The sequence below is a fragment of the Onychostoma macrolepis genome, chromosome 07 (assembly GCF_012432095.1).
Source record: "Onychostoma macrolepis isolate SWU-2019 chromosome 07, ASM1243209v1, whole genome shotgun sequence".
In the NCBI taxonomy this organism is placed as follows: domain Eukaryota; kingdom Metazoa; phylum Chordata; class Actinopteri; order Cypriniformes; family Cyprinidae; genus Onychostoma; species Onychostoma macrolepis.
The window spans coordinates 7,675,921-7,698,300 of record NC_081161.1 but is presented as its reverse complement, the minus strand read 5'-3'; the positions used below and the strand labels follow the sequence as shown (position 1 = coordinate 7,698,300).

The window sequence follows — 22,380 nt, the reverse complement described above, 5'->3', positions numbered from 1 at the left end:
AAATGATAGGCTGCTCAGCTAAAATTATATCAAATGCTTTAAAATGTCAACCAAAACCAGAAAGATGTGGAAGAAAATAGAAAATTGCCATTCGAATGGATCGAAGAATAGCCAAAATGGCAGACTCAGCCAATGATCAGCTCCAGGGTGACCAAAGAAAGTCTAGTTACCTATGAGTACTGTAACAATTAGAAGACGCCTATGGGAAACCAAGCTATCGGCAAGAAGCCCCCGCAAAGTCCCATTGTTGAAAAAATGAAGAGGTTACAATTTTCCAAAGAACACATTGACTGGCCTAAAGAGAAATGGCACAATATTTTGTGTACTGATGAAGCAAGATTGTTCTTTTTGGGTCTAGGGGCCGCAAACAGATTGTCAGACGTCCCCCAAACACTGAATTCAAGCCACAGTACACTGTGAAGACAGTGAAGCATGGTGGCGCAAGCATCATGATATGGGCATGTTTCTGATACTACGTGTTGGGCCTATTTATCGCATTCCAGGGATCATGGATCAGTTTGAGTACATTAAAATACTTAAAGAGGTTATGTTGTCTTATGCCGAAGAAGAAATGCCCTTGAAATGGGTGTTTCAACAAGACAACAACCCCAAACACACCAGTAAGCAAGCAGCATCTTGGTTCCAAACAATCTACCAAAAAGATTAACAATATGGAGTGGGCAGCCCAATCTCCGGACCTTAATCCAATAGAAAATTTGTGTTTCTGAGGCAAAACCAAGAAATGCAGAGGAATTGTGGTATGTAGTGCAATCATCCTGGGCTGGAATACCTGTTCACAGCTGCCAGACTCCATGCAACACAGATGTGAAGCAGTTCTCAGAAACCGTGTCTATACAACTAAATGTTAGTTCAGTCATTCACAAGAAGGCTAAATCTTCAAGCATTTTTCAGTTCATACAGTAAATATTTGATTTTGTAAAGAAAAATGCAGACTGCTATTTTTTTTTAACAGTCTAATATTCCTTTTTCTTCTCTTTCTTTAAAGTAATAACAAATTTGCTAATTTTTTTGATTTAGAATAGAATGTGCAATGTTCCCAGTGCATTTGTGTGTATTGAAGTAAAAGTTATTATAATGATTTTGAGCTTTACTCGCTTTTGTAAACACACTGCTATTATTTTGAACACAACTGTACTATGGTACTACTGTAAGTTATGCTGTATATGTGGCAGTACACAATTTAAAGAGATTATTTAAACAGTCTTGTAAACATGTCTGCAAAAACATTACTAGAGAGTTTTTTTTAGTGCAGCAGCCTTTCTGTTGTGCCCTGTGTAGTAAATGCTGTGTAGAATTCATGCCTTATATGGTACTGAGTGTTTCATTTTGAATGAGATATTGCGTGCCTTACTTGTACTGCAGTTTACCAGGAGAAAGGGACTGAAAATATTTCGAAAATCAGCAGCTCAAACATTCTTTTGACATTATAATATCTTTTACATAATTATGTATTGTTTCAGTTCATCCTTTGCTCATCAGACAAATTCTGGAACAGGTGTAATGGTTAGTTTATAGAACCAATTTGCAATGACGAATGCAATGCATTTATCAACATAATGGCATCCTTATAATGTGATATTAACATTGGATTATGTGTTTTAAAGGGGTCATCGGATATCAGTTGATATGATTCTTTAAGTTCTTAATGAGAAGTCTATAACATATTTTGGTTAAAATTTATCATTGGTAGTGTAAAAAACACCTTTTTTACCCTGTCAAAATCAGCTCTGTTTTTAGCAAGCCATTCTAGTCCACGTTGCTTTAAATGCTAATGAGCTCTGCTGACTCCGCCCCTCTCTTCCAGTGATGAGCAGACTGTAAACTTCAGCCGCGAAACTGGCTAACTAGCACATTATTAGGAAAGGGTGATTTGCAAAGATTCATAAAAACCCCTTATACTCACTTCTTCTGTAGATGAAGCTGTATCACGAATGATTCATGCAAACATAGACACATTTATGTAGCTTGGGATCGGCGCATTCCCTTCAAAACGAAAGTAACGGTAATCCTCTGCGTCTTCAGTCTTCACTGTTTTGTTGTTGGATGTAATAATGAATATAGCAGTCATCATTAACTCCCGACATCTGAGCCGCTGAAGACGCAGAGGATTAACGTTACTTTCGTTTTGAAGGGAATGCGCCGATCTACCTAAATGCATCTATGTTCGCGCAAATCATTCTTTCCTAATAATGTGCCTGTTAGCCAGTTTCGCGGCTAAAGTAAACAGTACTGCTCGTCACCCCACGGAAGAGAGGGGCGGGGTCAGCAGAGTCATTAGCATTTAAAGCGTCATGGACTAAAAAAACAGCTTGCTGAATCAGAGCTGATTTTGACAGGGTAAAAAATTTGTTGTTTTACACTACCATTGAGAAATTTTAACTCTCTGGGGTCGGCTGTCTCGCCGGCGAGACAAACTCGTTTTTTTTAAGATCAGTGCAAAAGACACTAAAAATACTCTGTTGATTTTGGTCACACAAATAAGTGTTATATGGAAGTTTTTTCCTAACAAAATTAAAATGAAAATTCAAATGCCTGAAAAGATCAAATAATAAATCAAACTCTCAAAACAACTACTCAAAATGATAAATCAAATGCTCAAACTATCAAATGATAAATCAAACTATCAAAATGGCTTCTCAAATGAGAAATCAAATGCTCAAATGTATTTTGTTAGGAAAAAACTTCCATATGTTATACATCAATCGAAACTGTTAAGTGTCTACTTTTATGTGTGTACACTCCCAATAACAACACAACTTTGTGCTTTTGGAAAAATAAGAAAACAAACAGGGTGCGCTTTCTGTCTTCTCCGTCTCCGCGAACTGTTTTTAGAAACGCGTCACTAAAATGAACTGTAACTCAGAAAATACTCAACACAAAGACATGGGAGTTATATCTATAGAAAGCTTGAAGTGTCATATCGAAAACAAACATTCTGTGACGAAGTAATCCGTATGAAACCAACACGATGTTCAGTCTGTCCCATCTGACTCATTATCTCTAATTTGATCCCGCCCCTCGCGGCTCGTGCTGTTCATATGTAAATAGCCGCGTGGTACGTGCGCGTGTGCAAACGCCCAACAAACAAAGAGCGGAGATCCTCATCGCGGCTACTGTTACTGTTCACGCTGAGTAAAGGAAGGATTTCCCACGAAAGAAGAACACGATTTCATCCAGTAGAGGAGAGCAATCTGACGAGTAAGTAATGTTTCTTTTTTGCATTAGTTACCGTTTTATTGTGACATAAACTTGAACAGATTTACTAACAGTTAGTTGGGTTTTTCCCAAATGACAACATGATGAATGCTACATGTCTAAGAATGTTTAGACCATGTTTATTATTAATACTCTGTTCACAAATAGATTTTAATAGCGTGCTAAACAATAATAATTAGTTTCTCAGATATAAAATATCATTTTTTATAGTACAAAGTACATCCTTTTATTATACAAAGCTTGCTTGAGTCTGTGGCTACAGAATCATATCATAGGCTACTATAAAATCATACATACTAGACTATATGACTACAAAATCATAGTTGGGTTTTTCCCAAACTATAATTCCTGACTACAGTGTTTGAAATCGTGTAAAACATTTTGAATGTGAAAGGCAATTAATTGTATTTAAATTTCTTACGGCGCGATGATGTTTTCATGCTCTATATAAAACAATAAAAGTAATATGAGTGTACACTGTAACATGATGAATGCTACGAGTCTAACTATGTTTAGTACATGTTTATTATTAATAGCCTACTCTGTTCAGAAATAGATTTTAATAACGTGCTAAACAATAATAATTAGTTTCCAAAGTATGTTATAGACTTTTCATTGAGACCCTAAAGAATCAAATCAACTTGTGTAAAATGGGCATCCGATGAACCCTTTAAAAAAACACTGGGTTGATTTTTATCATTATAGGATGTATGTGTACACACACTTCCAACACACATTTATGTTCAAACAACTTGTAAAGTGAATTTTGCATCTCCTTTAATATACTTTAAACATTTTAGACACGACATTGTCAATAATGATGGTTTTGCTATATTTTGCCAATGAAAATAGTTCTAAACAAAGCAGAACTCGAGCGCTTCTCCGAGCAACACACAGTGGTGGTTTGTTTAATTTCTGAATGAATATGTTTTTGAACAAATCAGGCAAATCTATGATTTACTGAGATATTCTTAAAAAACAGTCACTTGCTTCATTCATGAATAAATCAGCTGTTTTGAACTAATTGTTTGAATAAATGATTCAGTGACTCATTAAGACTTGCTGCCACCTACTATCAGTTTTAGGAAAAACTGGTCTGTATATATGAAAATTTGGTTTATTTTGTAGATTTGAATTAAGAATTAACACAATAACACATGTTATCATGATACTTCAGCCGGTACAGTATCATAACATATATTTATGGTATCATGACAACCCAATCATAATAGAGTTAGCCAGCTATGAAATTTATTTTTCCCAAAATTCTGTGATTACACTGTCTAATGAAATTAATTTATTTTTTATTTTTTTTTACATTGTAATAAGCTGTATAAATTGAATTATTAATTATTAATATTATCAGTACTCAGTATAATCAGTGTTCCTGTGGCTCAGTGGTAGAGCATTGCATTAGCAATGCAAAAAGTTGTGAGTTCAATTCCCAAGGAACACACATACTGATTAAAAAAAATTTATATCCTGAATGCACTATAAGTTGCTTTGGATAAAAGCATCTGGTAAATGTACTTAGAGACGTGCAATTCTAGCATACAGTAGTAATATATGTCTGTCATAATTTCTTAAAGTTAAACTGAACTTTTATTTTGGTGAGTTGTTGTAAAGATCTTTGGGATTCAGTGTGTATTTTACAGTAGTTGTTCTCAAATGAAATGATGAAAAGCTTGAAAAGTGGCCCTCGGTCCAGCTCTGCAGGGGCCGGTTGCACCAGCTAGACTTAAAAAAGCTGGGTGTAAGCCCTACGCTGGGCTTTGCAACGTCCAGCTTTACGATAAATATTTACACCTGTTGCACCAACTAAAACTACGATCAGGCACAGCTAAGCCCGGCGTAGACGATGCGAGTCCACGCTGACACATTCTCCCACAGTTATAGATATAGCTGAGACGACGTTCACGCTGCAATGGCAACAACTACTAATATAGAACTGAATTGCTCAAGACATCATAACAAGTGAAGCCACCGCGCCATGATTTCATTGAGTAAACATTTTCTAACAAGTCTGCATTTTTATATAGTCTCCCTGCACGTTCCCATGACAGATTTCTTTAAACAAACATTAAAAATGAAGGCGGAGGTTAAGTAAAATATAATGAATGCAATACAAGGCTTCTTTCTAGTTATTTTTTTCTAGCTGACAATCGAGGTTATATGTACAATGCATGTCTTTCCTGAGGTAGCCAAATGTGACTTTACGTGACGTCTTTCTGTGGCTGGAAAACCACATTTATAGTTTGTATTTTGTGATAAAACTGACAGAGTTTGAAAGCTGATACTTTTATCTCTGATTAAAAACAACAAAGCACAAACTTACTGTCATTATTGAATGGCAGGCACGCTACAATGGAATTAAAGACGTGAAATATTTCCAAGCATACTGTCCTTCCAAGCAAGATGTGGAATGGTAGGCTACATTTCTTTTAATAATCCCAGATCATATGTAATATTTTACTGTATAATTACAAGATGTACATTTTTTTTTTTTATTAGTTCAATTACTGTCAACAGAGTGTTATAGTCAACACCGAGCTCCGCGACTGATATCGCTTATCCTGCCTGAAAAGACCATAAACATTGCAGTTTACGTCTACAGTAATAATTAACTAACAGACATGAATCCTAAAAACTAATAATGTCCGAGCAAATCATGAGTTTTCACTTTACACCTACCTCTGACTAGGCGTAAGATTTAGTGTCAGACGTAGCACTACGCCGAGATGGTGCAACGGGTATAAATTCTACGCATGACTTAATGCGCATTTTACGTCCAGCCTAGCCTTACGACCGGGTGTACGTCCAGCTGGTGCAACCGGCCCAAGGGGAGATGAAGTTCATGTGTTCATATGTAATGCACTACAGTGTTTATTTCTGCTGTGATCGCCTGATTGACCTGTGTAAAGTAATATAAATTGCTTATCTTTATTGACATAAAATGTATCATGATCTCGAGAAAGAGACCAAAATAGGAGTTGTCATTCCTCCACTTTGACCTCCACCACCAACTCTTTGAGAAGCTGTTGGCTGAGATTTTATGTGGAATATAATTTGAAGATGATATACAGGTATTATTAATCATATTATTATAATTAATTATGAATGAGAGTTCATCAAATAAGTGCTAAATTCAGTGTCTAATTGAAGTATTGAAGTGGTTTTCTCACCATTTAAAAGATACAAATTCCTCCTGCCTTCTTAATTTTGTCCAATGATATTGTTTTAAAACACAATGAACACCTGTAAGGCAAAGATAAAACCAGGCAAAAAACCCTGGCATGCAATTTTAGTGTAACTCTTCTGACATGACAATCTTTAAAGTCCCCATACTTTTGATTAAAAATTTGCAAGACTCAGAATAATTCATAAATCTTGGCAAGAAGCCTCGAACCGTAGTAAGTAACGTGGCTCACTGTCAGTTTATTGATACTGCTGACAGTTGTTGAGCAGCTGAAAGTTCTGGAAGTCATTGATTTCAAAGAATTATGCTCAACTTTGAGCTTGAATCATCAAACCTATTGAGGAACTGAGGGTTGTTTCATCATTAAGGGTTACTTCTGAGGGTTATTTCAACATCCGAAGGTTACTTCATTGTTTTTAAAAATTAAGCTCACGCATTTTTTCTTGACAAATGCAACGAGAACAAAAACACCTCAATGACATGGAAAGACTCTAAGCCAAGGTTTTTCTTTGAAACTAACATAATCAGAACAAAACAATTTGAAGTTTGTATCGTTTTTTTGTTCATAGTTTGTTCTCTGAAAAGAGTTCATCATTTTATCCTAATTTCACCCTAATTTGTCATGCGCATGTGACACTTTTCTTAGTATGTCTGCTAAAGCTGCCTAGGGCACAAATGTTCCACTCATAATGATGCATAAGAAGTGTGTTAAAGGTTACAGGTTTCCAAAGTCTTTAAAGTGATTCATTCAAGCATGGGAAATCTAACGTGACGGTGTGCATCCAGCTGTGGGCATAGGGTAAATATGAAGGGCAGCACTAAATCAGCCCATCACATGAACTGTTGTGCATCGCTGGCTGATGTCGACATGAAGGATCCCTCACATACTCATCAATTCACTATAAAGAATTGGTCAGTTGGCTATACGAATGGCCTTGTTCTCGCACATCATGTCTAAGAAGTAAACCAACATGGGCATTTAATATTGATCCAGTCTATTTTAGTGATAATGTGTGCATGTGAGTGTGAGACTGAGATTAAACTAGAGCATTGCCTTCAGCCACAGCTGTATGTGAGATACATACAAAACACAAAAGGCAGTTAGGGAGGCAGCAGAGATATTTCATAATTGGAGAAAGAAGTTACAAATGGCAAGCGATAAAACAGAAACTAATTAATGAGAGTAACCGACACACATTTCAATGAGTAACATCATCATCTGTCTTATAAAGAACAAAAATAACTCCAATAAACAGATGCTCACATACAAATTAGTATTATTAAAAGTAATATATCAACCGTTTTATTTCTAGTCTCACCCACATGGTTATTAAAGAAAACAGTTTTTTTAAGCTATATTAAAACTGTAAAACACAACAATTACAATTATTTAAATGAGTAAAATCAAATTTGAGTGTGCTTTTTCTACATTAAATAAACAAGAAGAAAAGCTTATTTCAAGAGTAGAAATGAAAGAATTGACTGTAAATGGATAACATTAAAGATTTTATAACACTATGTGACAAAAATTGGTTTCACTTTTTTATGGTTCTTCTATAATCATGTGGTGCTTATTATGACTTGTTTTAATACAGATATGCTTTTGTACAAACTTGCATGTTTTTTTAAGGGGAGACACTGTTTTTGCATGCACCTGTCAATTTTGAGATTTTGTGATTTTTGATTTTTCATAAAGTGTGTTTTTTTTTGTTTGTTTTTTCTCAGACTAAAACATCCAAGAGACACAATTTACAGCATGGCTCAGTATAGGAGGGAAAAAAAATCATTAATCAAGCAAATTATATATGAACAAATCCGTCTGTAAAAACCTTCAGGATATAGACAGGAATAAAAGTGTAAAGTTTGATGTGTGTAAGTGTTACTGAAGTGCATAATTGTTTTCTGTCTGTTCTAAGTATTTTTCTGAATTATGAAGTGACAAAAATGAGATACTCAAAATTCCCTCTTTAAAAACATTTCACTCTAATATTTCAAAACAATTTTCCAACAAACTTCCAGTGTTCAGATTTTTGTACTAGAAATTTATGCAAATTAGCACATATTTCATTATATAATGCCTTATTTGCATATTTAAACATAACATTTTACAAAACTTGTAATACAAAAAATATTTGCAATTATCAATCAATCAATTGACCTATCGGTAAGCCCTTCCCCTCGAACGCAGACTAGCCAATGGCAGTCGAGTATCAGCTGCGCGGGGAGCGGAACTCGGACATCTTTAGGTTTCAGCGCCACAGAGAAACATGGGAAGATCCGAAGCTCGCATCGGTTTTATGGGGTTTATGCTTCAAAAATGGAAAAACTATGTACCTGGGGTACTTGTAACACTGATTCCAGGTATCCTGAGAGGAGGGGCAATATCATTTATTTTATTACATTTCCTGAATCCAAACAAAACAGAGCAAAATGTCCCTAAGTATTCACCCCAATACAAATGAAGACAAAAACGTTAATTTTCTGGTTGTCATACACTCATTAAGTTACAGTTTTCATCTGCTCAAGCAGAAGTTAATGTTATCTTGTGCTTTAGCAAGGTATCTCTGGCTAAAACTAGCTAACATTAAAGTTAGTGAGTCCATGCTAATGTACAACCTAAATTGTTTTCGCATCTTGTATAGTGTAGGTCAAAAACAAATAAACGAAGGTCTACATTTCAGTGCCTCTCCATGTTAAACTGGTTAAATGTACATTAATTTAATCGTACCCTGCGATACATGAACAGTGTTGCTCCTGCATGTTGTCATCCGCGATCGTGATGACCGACCGTAATATGAGACTTCTCCCGCTTACATTGTGATCTGTAAACCCTTGCTTCGAGTTACCCACCGTATTTATTTTAAAATATTTTATAAATCCCTCCATGGAATATTTCATTCCCATTTGGTGGCCTTCTGTGTCCAAAATTGTGCAAAAACATCGTGGGACAAGGTTTTCACACTGCAGCTGTCATTGAAAGATAGTGAGCAACTCCGTTTGTTTGTCTGAGGGAGCAACAGTAACTAAGGGGGGCGGGGCTTACCGATAGGTCAATTGGGTAAGTAAGGCGATAACTATTATTATATTATTGTTATTATTATTTTACCCTATTCACCTGCAGTGTCTCGCCTTAAAAGGTATTTTGCTTTTGCAAGGATGGAACATTCTAGAAGTTTCTGTAACATTTTGGAATATTCTGTAATCTTCTAGTGCTTTCTGGAACATTCCAGAACTTTGTGGGACTAGTCATAAAAAGAGAAAAATCATCCAGTGTAAACTTCTAGATGACTCAGTTTTGGTAACTGCTTATGTTAAAATATAATATACAATGTTTAACAAGAAACTGTGCTATATTATGAATATAGCAATGTCTAAAGGGGAGCCCTTCAGCTGTGACTGGAAGATGATGACTGTGTCTGAAACCTCAGGCAGCTGCCTTGCTGCCTCGCTGCCTTGTCAATCAATGACTAAACAGACAGCATCTCTGTATGAAAGTACCTCTTAAGTAAACAGCTTTCAGACAGGCTTCCAAGGCACCATAACATCATGTCTAATGATCTTGAACAAATTCAAATGAGCTTTAGAGATAATGGAGTAAATATTTGTTGTCTACAATGCGTTTTTCCTGGTAGATCCAGATTTGGATGTACCTTGCTGCCTTCTTACCAGTGTCATTTTAGCATTATTATATTATTATAGTTTTCATAAACATGCTGAAGTAGATTTAATTTTATATTGCTGTCATTTTAAAATATTTAGGTAAAATATTTCTATTTTTATTTCAATTTTAGGTTTTGTTCTGTTTCAGTTTTTATTTATTTCCACCATGCCATTTATTTATATTTTATTTCAGCTTTTTAAAAAATATTTTTTTTAGTTTTAGCAGTAATAACCCTGCTTCTTACCTACATAAGTGCAAAGGCATTGCATTAAGTTATAAAAATAGCATCTGTCATATTATAAAATATGAAAGTCCTTTGTCTCTGGATCTCAGAAGAGCCCCTTAGTCTGATGTGCCACTTATTTTGTTTGGGAGGTTTTGAAAACATGACTTTAAGGGTGTATTTAATCAGCTAATTTCCTTATCCGGCAACCAAAGAGCAAATCAAGCCTGTTTACCATTACCCTCTCATAACTTATTTTCATTATATGAACGTGAATTTTGGGAAATAATAGAGTTGATTATGCGTTTATGCTTTACATTTGAAAGGAGCTGAGGAATGTATGACTCCATCTGACCTTTGTTGCTCTAATTAGAAGAGAACTAATGATCAAATACTCATCCGAAAAGACTTTTTCAAATAAATCTTTTGTTTTACTTTTGTGTCTTATTTACAGTCTTTTCCCTTGTATTACAAACTGTTCTCATTCCTGAGGTACCAAACACAGTACTAGGGCAAAGAGCTCTGAATGTCAAAATGTAGACGTGCCCCTTAGCGTCTTTAGAGTCACGCAGGTTTGTGAGAAACCTTTGCCTTTATTACACTGATGCAAAAGGCATCAAAATTAATTTTTAATTTGGATTCAACAATATTAATTAGTTTGCAGTGATTAATATTTTAATCTGTTGTCTTCTCAAGGAGCTCTGCTCTGTTGAAGTGTTGTGTTTTGTTAGCGTTTTCTTTTTTAGTTGGATGACTAAAACATGAACTTTATCAACATCAACTTTCATCACAGCATTTACTCTTAAACTTCAATCCACGCTCAAGGCACTACACTGTCCCTGACAAAACATGACACCCCAGTGGAGCAGAAGTACAAAAACATCAGCTTAAAACAGCAACCGTAAAGCCTTACTTAAAACCGATATCCCAAAGTATCACTGCTACTTTTTCAATTACATACAGCTATATACTCTACAGCTAATCATTTGGATTTATAAGCAGGATATTGTGAGAAATTAAAGGAATAGTTCATCCAAAAAAATTAATTAAACTCACCCTCAGTGCATCCAAGATGTAGATGAGTTTGTTTCTTCATTAAAACAGGATTTGAAGAAATTTAGCGTTACATCACTTGCTCTCCAATGAATCCTCTGCAGTGAATGGGTGCCGTCAGAATGAGAGTCCAAACAGTCGATAAAAACATCATAATAATCCACAAGTAATCCACACCACTCCAGTTCATCAATGAATGTCTTATGAAGTTAAAAGTTGCATGTGTGTAAGAAACAAATCCATCATTGTGGCATTTTAACTTTATACCAGTGGCAAAGCTACGAGTGGGTCCCACCCAGTGAGAAGCTGGTAATTTTCTAGATGAATGTTATTTATTAAACGATAATAATAATACTTTCACTATAACTTCATACATGTACTTTAAAATATATTTAACGCGAGTTTTCATGGTTAATTTGAGGCAGTTTCCTAATTTCCCCCCTTCCTATAGGTGCATACCATACGCTTGTCAAAATGATGATTGGTCAGTTTCTGTTAGTCCCACCCATGATTATGTTAACGATGTGAGGACGCGCATGTTTGAATATAGTGTTGAATTTGAAAGGTTACTTTGAAAATAGTGAAACAAACCTCAATCAGTCTTTAAAAAGTATATATTGGATATCCCAAATAAAACCAGACGCTTTTTAGATATGCAGTTTTCATACGCTACACCTTGCCCACCCAGTTTTATGTAGGCCCACCCACTTAAACATTTCTGGCCTTGCCCCTGCTTTATACCGTCACTGCTGGCCAAAATATTGGTCCATAATCTATAATAATGCTACCTCCAGTTAAAAAAATCCAATCTCTGTTGTCCTCTCACATCAAAACAAATGTCATCACTGACATATTTGTTTAAAACTGTTTTAGATTGTCTTTGCTTGTATTTGCAGTGCAAATCTGTGGATATATAATTTCCTTATTCAGACAAGATGACCTTTTCACTGGAAAAGGCAACATTATAGATAGAGAACTCATGTTTTAGCTGGGAGCAATGGTTTGAGGCTAAAAGCACCTTAATGATAAATTGTTTATTACAAAAACACATCTTTTTACTTCATAAGATGTTAACTGATAGACTGGAGTCGTGTGGACTATAGTGATGTTTTTATCAGCTGTTTGGACTCTCATTCTGACGGCACCCATTCACTGCAGAGGATCCATTGGTGAGCAAGTGATATAATGCTAAATTTCCAAATCTGTTTTGATAAAGAAACAAACTAATTTACATCTAGGCTGGGTATGTATTCACCTGAGGGTGAATACATTTTCAGCAAAAAACATTTTTTTGGATGAATTATTAATTTCATGAAAATATAAAAATTGAAAATATGAAAGTGTCAGTATTTAACACCTTGGGAGTAAGAAACTTGTTGTATATGTGAGTGCAGGCTGTGCAGCAGGTGTGTATTACCTGAGTAAAACGCCAGTGGAGCTTCATGCGTTTAGCCACAGCATAGCTGCACTCAATGAGCCGTGGCCGGCCGTTCACATCCACCAGGCACTTGTTGTCATCATCGTCAATGGTGGGGCTCAAGACGCCCACGAATAACTGCTGAGTGCTGGTGTAGTATACATTCTGCAATGACAGAGCAGACTCATGAATAAAACCAGTCTTCAGAGTAAGCTTGTGAAAGAGAGCAAGTCTGGCAGCAAATAGTCACTTTACGTTTATAAGCTACTGCGGAAAATTACAAGGACAGGCAATTGAACTGTTCAATACGATAAATGTCTATATCTCATGTTATGAGACATCTCCATGCAGCAGACCATGAAAACACACAAGCTAAAGGTGTGATTTCAAATCAACTCAAGATGGAGGGCACATTTTAGTGCTTTCAAACATATTATGAAGCAAGGAAAAAAGGGCAGCACACGAAATAATAGTGCACATAAAGAATGACTCATAAGTAAGAGATAAAAAAATAAATAAATACAGTGCATGCAAAAATGATTAACTATTATAATTTTTTCCTAAAACCTTGCATATATGAGTCACATGTCTGAGTTATCTTTATGTGCTCTACTATAGGACAAAGTGTACAGATTTTTTCAGTTTTTATTTTCTTTAATAAGTGTACACATAATTTTAATAATTCACATTTTCTCACTTCAGACACAATTTGCAAAGCATTTATTTGATATGTTAATTTTTTTTTATATGTTTCACATCTGGCTCCTCTAAATAAGTTAATCAATTATTGAATGATGTTTGGGGATATGCTAATAAACCTATTCCACTCTTCAAGTAACAGGATGCCTTTTTTTTGCCATACTAGTATAATTCTCTTTGTTGACTAAGCAATGTATTATTTATAATATACAAGTGAGAGCTAGCATAATGCATTACACACACTCATACCGAAACTCAGTGCATTAACACTTTAGAACAGATGGTCACATTTAGCCTCTACCCAAAGTGTTTATACTTTTGCAGAGAAAACACACCTTTATTAGCATTGTATTGAAAGGGGTCATATCATACATATTTATCAGTGTATGTATTCCATGTGGTCCACTTGTAATGCTAGTCCAGATCTATGCAGCCAAAAAAGTCATAATATGATTTTTTATGACCATCTTCCACCGTCTGTCTGACCCTTAGATTTAAACAGGCTATTTTTGCAACTAGGCGCATTGGAAATACATGATTCTGTCTACATTTCTGCAAAACTGTTTTACTGCCTCTGGTGTTCACTTTGGCTGAAAACTGCAAAAGATACCTATAAATACATTTCCTTGTGGTTTTCAGTCAAAATGAACACTAAAAGCAGTAAAACAGTAACAACTTTTAACACAAATTATAATAACGGGGCAAATTGTCAATAAATAAAGACTTATTTTTGCACAGTTATTTGCACAATACTATGTGTTATGACCTCTAAACACTTTTACCATGCATGGTTTGTAAACGAATATATTTTGATGTTTGCATCACATAACCAGCTGTATATGTATGTTCCTCTGTTGTAGTAAACTTGCTCGGTAGCACACCTGGTATAGTATTTCACTTGTGATGTGAAGAACTTGTGCACGAGTCCAGTGAAACACAAATCACGACTCTTAACCAAAGACCTCAAAGAATTGTAAAAAGAAGCTAAAATGCTTCAAACAAATGTGTTTTTATCTCACCTTCAGTTAGAGTTTAGTATTGGGGCACCGTTTACCATATCAGTTTGCTGTGATACGTCCAAAAAAAAAAACCTTACCACAGTCACGTATAACTGTTTCTGAGATAATTGATCTCAACATTTAGCAGCAGTCACTGGGCATTTCACTTTAAAAGTGCCATGAAATGTGAACTAATTGGGTGGTTGCAGGATTTGATCTGACAGGAAATGACTATTGTGTATTGAGGGCATGCCAAACCTGTCAAAGATTCAAAAAGAAGCACTGTTAATTGTGTTGTTGATGTAATTTCCTGTGATGGAAGATGTGCCAATGTGTGAGCCAGAAACACCAGTGGCATCTGTCTGAAGAATCACCGGCAGTCACTCCAGATGGCCTACAGGAGCTCAAACCTTCAATGACATGTAGGATGAAGAGGCTTGGAAGCCGTTAGTGTGTGTAGTGCATGTTTCTGTGTGACTGAACGTGTGTAGAGAGAAGGTGAGCATAAGGGGAGCAGCCAAGGGGCTAAGGAACATCTGGCAGACATGTCAGGCTCAGCTCGTCTCTCCAGAGCCACGCTGGCCGAGGCAAATCACTACTTAAGTCACAAACTTAACATTGCTTGTTGTCTCATGCATAAAAAAGTATTCACCCATGACTGAATTCTTCAAATGTGTCATTATAATGGAAGCTCTGAAGCGAAAATGCTGTAGAAAAGTGTGGAGCGCTCCATTTGTTGCTCCTTAAGTTTGTAGAGAATACTGAGCAGCGGATTGAAATGCAGGTGCGTTTTTCTCCTGAAGGATTTTCTCTTGTTTAAAGTTCAGAGAGTCCTCTGGCAAGCTTTAGTTTCAAAAGATAATATTACCAAAGTGTTGTAACATAAAACTCTCTCTTTTGACGATATTTGGGTTGAGAACAAGACTTCAGGCTTTTAGACTAGTCCAAGGGTGGTACTACACATTATTCTACTCATATAAAGGTCAAAATAATTGGATACAAAGAAAATAGGTTAATGGTATGGTGCTGATTCACTGATTTAAAATAAACCTGCTCATAAAGGGGGAAAAGTCAACATGAAAACAAAATGAACATTTTCACTTTCTTAAAATCGTACATGTTCCTGGGCTTACAGTATTACACAAATCTTTAGTTATTGAAAAAAAAAAAAAAATTGCAATTATCATGCTGGTTGTAACTGTTAAGAGAAAAGCACCTCAAAGGGAAACCACACTAACCACATCATGTCTTAATGATAACTCACATTCTCAGTCCACCATGTCAGATGTAACTGCTGCATTATTGCAGTAAAAATCATAATTTATTAATTTTGATGAACAGAACTTATAGTCTATATATTTTTATATTTGTGTGGTGTTTTGATGTTCATTCAATTTATAATCAAATACAGCTGTCACAGAATATTTGGAGTCTTGATCTTGTTGTCTTGAGACTTCTTATGATCACATAAACCTGTCTTGGTCTGGACCGAGGTCTTGACTGTCACTGCAGAATACATCTTTTGTGTCTACGGCACTGTACCATCTTTTTGAGTATCTTTTGTGTTCTATTATGAATGTGAAATAAAAACTATCATATAGTTTAGAGACTCGCTTCTTAAAAGAATTTAGATTTTTCTTCTTAAAAGTTCTTAAAAGACTATTTTAATGACATAAAGAACCTTTTTCCACTGTAAAGAACCTTTTGTGCAATGGAAAGGTTCCATTGATGTTAAAGGTTCTTCATGGAATCATCAGTGCCAATAAAGAACTTTTATTTTTTAATAGTGTAGGCAAGTTAAATACCTCTTGCTATTTATGTACTCAACAGAGTATGTCTGTAAGTGATAACAATGCTCCACCTCTGCAAAAAAAAAACACTGGCATAACATTTTGAGTCAGAGGAAGTAGAACTAAATGCAATGCATATTTCACATTCTAGTAATCACAGAAGCCATATTCATAATCTCATCTCAATTATTATTTCAGTTAATTGTAAACCAAATGCCTGTGTCAAAAATGACAGCAGGTTGCAGTAGCTGTCACCTAGCACTGCTGTTTCACAAATCTTTCCCGAACAGTGTGCTATTCTCAGAACGTAGGGAGCGAAGGGTCTGAACTAATCTCCTTGGGAACAGCTCTCTCGCCACATTTTACATGTTCAGTACTGTGTTCATGTGTGCACAGGTTTGAGACATTTGCCAAGAACTTCCTGTTTTTGTATGAGCTCCATTGTAAAAAAAAAAACCCATCCCTGCTGTTCAGAAGGAAAAAACAAGTCTGCTTGCATTGCATTTTGCACATACTTCAAATGTTAGGAAAGTAACACATTTGGAGAGAACCATATGCTGTTTTCTAAAGAACACTGAGATGTTAGATATGGAAATAAGTTGTTGTTGTTGTTGAGGGGCCATCGTATCTCTGTCATTAGCATCAAAAGTATCTTTAGCTATTTTATTTTGTATCCTTAAGATGAAATATGCTGATTTGGACACATTTTTGTGAAATCCCCCTCAAAAGCACTGCTATGAGCTGAGTCCTGATTATAAACTCCACAGGGGCCTTCTGACAGGTAAGACTAAGCCAATCTGGATGTGACAAGAGCAGAACGAAAACTGAGAGAGAAAAAAATATGACTATTATTGCCTATAAATCATCAGCCTAGCACAAATAGCGTATTCCACACGTCAACAAAGTTCAATATGCTATTATTCATCCTATACAATGTTCTGTCAGCAATTCAGACTTCTAATTTGATTTCTTTCATAGACTAATAAAAAATATTTTATTTTATTTTTTAAAAGTCCCTTGGCATTTGTCACTATTTTCTTTTCAACCTGAAATGGATTTTATGTTTCCTTCTTAGATAAACCTGCCTGACCTTGGTAAAAATTTCAGATCTTCTTCCTCTAGTTTTGTTATATTTTGAACTTGTAGATATACAGAATCTCGGCTTTTCAAAATGCACACTTGTATTGTAAATCTGGATTTATAACTAAAATTAAATCATTGACAGTGCTGTAATAAGACTACATTGGTCAGTGCTCACATTAAAAATTTTAATAGCAAAAAGCATAAATTACCTCTTCATGGTGAACCACTGTGTTGTCAGTATGAAGTAAACACCTTTACACATCTATTGTGTGTTGGTACTGTAGTTGCACTACAAATAATTATGATCCATCATTTTGATGGACTAGGTTATGTATTTAGATAACATGTTATTCATGCTCTAACGGTGATAATTAAAGCCTTTGTCATTTTCAAATCATATGCTGCCTTCGTGTGCATCTGGGAAATCAGAAGATACAGCTTGTCACGCATTCAAGTTGGAAACATAACACAGAAGTAGACTAAACAAAATAATTATATTGTGAACAATAAACACAAATACTACATCTGATTTCAAAATGATGAATATTATTAATTTATGTTACTTATTTACAAATGGTATAAAAACAATAAATTTTGTGATACATAAAACATCATGAAAGTCGAGTGATTTTAGACTTCTCTATCAACTGATCTGTTTAAAATTAAACTACAACATGATGCAAAATAACTTTCAAAATCATCCATTATAATTCACTACAGATCTCGCTCTATATATAGATTTCAGATATTATAAATGATATTATAGATCAGTGTTCCTGCAGTTTCAAATCAACACCATTAACAGTACTAATAAACTGAATGTGTTTTAAATACACAATAACCAGGTATATATATATATATATATATATATATATATGTGTGTGTGTGTGTGTGTGTGTGCATATATATTTAATATATATATTTAATATTGCTTTTTCCACTACTAGCCATTTTTTATGCATAAGTTTATTTGATAACACTTTACAATAAGGTGTCATTTGTTAACATTAGTTAATGTATTAACTAACATGAACAAACAATGAACAATGCATTTATTACACTATTTATTTAGTTAATCTTTGTTAATGTTAGTTAATGAAAATACAGTTGTTCATTGTTTATTCATGTTGGTTCACAGTGCATTAACTAATGTTAACAAACACAACTTGTGATTTTAATAATGCATTAGTAAATGCCGAAATTGACATTAACTAAGATTAATAAATGCTGTAGTAGAAGTATTGTTCATTCTTAGTTCATGTTTACTAATGTTGTTAACTAATGTTAACTAATGAACCTTATTGTAAAGTGTTACCGTTTATTGTTGTAATGTTAAAACTGTATAATCCAAATGAAGGGAACTTTTTTATGCAATTCAAATATATAAATCTTAAATTTAGGCCTAAATATTTTTGGGGGTGTATGCTTGTGAACTGCCAACAAATAAAGCCATGCAAATTCAGCTATGATTTTATTTAATTTTTTATATATACAGTATAATCCTTTTGTGATTTTGTGGTTTTCAATATAATTTTATGTACAGTTAACATCGTCACTAAGCATTAACAACATTTCCTGTAACACTGTCACTCAGACATTAATAAACACCATTGTTATATTTCCATATTTTGCTGTGATGTTTAGGCCGCCTCCGACTACCCCCAGAGTCTCAAAGATATTGGCAGAAAGCGCTGGAAAATCAAATAGCCACCCCTGCACAAAAACACTTATGACTATCATCCAGCCCACTCTTTCTGCCGCTCTATTGTGTCTGACTGCTTGCTTCTCATTTAAAGGCAATGTTCAATTTCACTTCTTCAAACTATTTCATGGATGAGGTTTTAATACTAATAGTACAGACAACATAAAGTAATAACCACTAAGAAGAACATTTTCACTGATGAGGTTGCTCCTATATAGCTCAAGAGACTTCTCAGTTATTCCTCATTTCTTCTCAGATATTTCTAAAATACTTGAGAAGCAAAAGATCTACCGTATTTGCTCTCCATTTAATCTCAGACACAGACATTAAATGAGCTATTTTTGTGATCTTTAATTATATGTGTTGTCTGGGCACGTAACTGTTTATCTGGATTTGCTAGATTATTTTTCCTCTCTGTTTCAACAGAAAACAGAATTAATAAAAATGATCAAACCAGATGAAAATGTCAAACAAAACATTTCTCTTTCCTTTTTAGTAAGCTGTTGAAAACATCTCAGCTGTTCTAAACTACATCTGCTAAAAATTCCCTGCTGATTTGTGAGCCTAACAATTCATCAGCATTGAAAAACTAATTTCTCACCTGTGAATTTTTTATAGGCTAATATTTCTGCAACCAATCTCTTTCTTTAGTGCTTGTTATGTTCTGGGAATCATCATGCTTCCATAACCTTTCTCAATCAGCCCTTTCTCTGCTGGACCAGGTATTGCAGCACCTTCTATGACGTATTGTTCACCCTTTTCCTGCCCTTTACCATCTTGAGTGGCGCCATCAGCTTGAGTGCTGCTCTCTAACTCTTTCTGAGGATAGGAGAGCACTACAGGTCCTTCCACATTACACCTGAAACCTCTTAGTTTCCTTTGTCTCTAAATATTACATTATCAAACTTATCTTTTATTAATTTGACCATAATATTTTGTTCATTTCGAAGACCAAGAGAGATTACTTGGTCAACGACATTATTGTCTCCTGAAAGAAGCTACAAAAAGGGGATTTGCAGAACATACTCTACTGAACATTAAAGAACACCGCCTTCCTCAGCGTGTCGACAAGTGGGAACATGACTAGTAAAGAGCTATTTCACAAATTTGTAACAAAATCGGTGATATATTTTGTGCACCAGTGCCTAAGAATGAATTGAATTCACTGTTCCTTCTTCTAGAGCTCTTCAAAAATGATTTTTTTCTGCTTTTAAATAGATTTATACATTCAACTAAAACATTACACTCAAATATTTTAAACAAGCAATGATTTGGTGACAAAATTCCTTCTCGGAACATCTGTACTTTTATTATTTGTCCCTTATTTTTCGTAATGTCTATTGTGTTAATCTTTTACACTACACTGTAAAAAAAAAAAATGTTGAGCCAACTTAAAATTTTTAGGCAACCAGCTTCAGCAGATTTTTGAGTTTTCTCAACTTGTCATTTTAAGTTTATACAACACAAATTTGAGAATCTCCCACAAAATAAGGTTTTAAGTTCGCTCAACTTTTTTATTTTTTTTATTTTTTATAGTGTGCTGTTCTCCAGCCAAGTCTTTAACCGTAAAGAACAAAATAGATCAAATAAAAATTAATTAGGGCTGTCAAAATTTAAAACCTTTCATCAAATTAATGAAATGGCAATCAATTAAGGTAAAAATTTAACTTTTATTATAGTACATATAGTACATCCATCTTTACCTGTATACATTACACTCTTGTAAAGCAAACTACTATACTACTGTGTATAGCAAATCCCAGCTGCATGAATGTTTAGGGTAAATGTACCTATTAAGCTCATGTACCCATTAAGCACACTTCCATTTTTGAGATCAGATTATAAAAAGAAAAAAAAAATATTTATTATCCTACTTGATGTCTTAACCAATTGATATGTTTGTTACTATATACCTCCTATAATTTCAAGTCAATCAGATAATTGCACACTGAAATATGAGTCTCCATGTGTTCACACTGTCTGGCGGCCATTTTGAAAGCTGTCTAAAAACTTTCACCAAAAGAGCAGCCCTTTAAATGTGCGTTTTTTAGACGTTTAAGCTTTTATTTTGTGTAATTTTTACTACTTATTGTAAAATTAAGAGATTAATGTTCAGACTTTTGCATATTATAACCTGGAACTTGGATGTGGGAAATAATTACATTAGATCCAAAAGTTTTAGCAACACAGCGCAGATGCTACAGAACACAGTTAGCTGACTAGCTGTATAAGATTGTGTGCTACGCTAACATATTACTTCACAGGCATTACTGACTTGTACTTTTACATCCATAATATTATAAATTGACAGTTTATTGTTGGTCTGTCGTTTTACAGTGCTGTAATTTTTAAAGATTTCACATTATTTTAAGGTGACCTTAAAGGGTACACGACTATGAAAATCACACAGCTTCAGTGTGAAATTAATAAGAAAAAGTATAATTTCATAGATATTGTTAATAATTGTTGTTTATATTAAAATATGTATGAACTTAATACATGACCCAGACTATTTATTTAGCACAAACCCTGTCATTTTAATAAATATTACATTAAATGTATTAAAAAAAATTGTTGGTGCTCCAATTAAGCTCAGTGTGCTCTCTTTAAGCTCTTCCACATTGAATGTCTACATAAATACTTCATAAATAGACTTTAAATATTAACTGATGGTTGTCACTTTAAGTTAAGTTAATTGATTTTCTATGGATTCTGTCAACTCAATCTGCAGACTGGCTCTGATCTTTGGCAGCTAGCATCAACTTCTCCAGACTGTAAATCTGTGGAAAATCGGGGCAAAAATCATGTAGTGTATTCCAGCCTTAAGAGACTACAGATAAGTTGACATCCATTTAACAAGAGGTTTCATAATGAGGCTAGTTTCTGTGTTCATCCCCATGAATTAAATGTTTTATTGATTTGTTTTATTTGATTTTTGAATGTGTGTTACTTAGCTGAACGTGGACTAGTATAGATGTTGCAATGTGCTTAAATGACACTTCACTATGAATATATAACTGATCAAATCGAATGCCTTGTTGCTTGATTTTAGTGTTTTGGGTTTTTTGTGATTGACTTTGTACCTTCAAAAATATATTTTTACAATTATTCTTTAAAAATTTTCCTTAAAATAAACAAGCATTTTTAATAAAACATGATGTGAGCTTAATGGGAACAGGGATGTGCTTAAAGGGTACAAAAATGTATCCATTAAGCACAGCCAGACTTTTTTAATTTAATGATGTGTATCTTAATTGAAATGCTTTTGTCATTTAAAATAAAATTAAAGATTTTTGTGTGAGAGATTAATATATATTTTTT

At 34.5% G+C, this 22,380-nt stretch overlaps 1 protein-coding gene across 1 annotated transcript in view; it reads right to left on the bottom strand.

The window, feature by feature from the left end:
* Window positions 1-22,380, bottom strand: part of galnt18b (UDP-N-acetyl-alpha-D-galactosamine:polypeptide N-acetylgalactosaminyltransferase 18b) — a 125,923-nt gene that overhangs the window by 5,363 nt on the left and 98,180 nt on the right. The window contains exon 10 of the mRNA XM_058781538.1: window positions 12,788-12,952. Within this exon, the coding sequence (XP_058637521.1) occupies window positions 12,788-12,952 (165 nt within the window). The remainder of the gene's footprint in view (window positions 1-12,787; window positions 12,953-22,380) is intronic.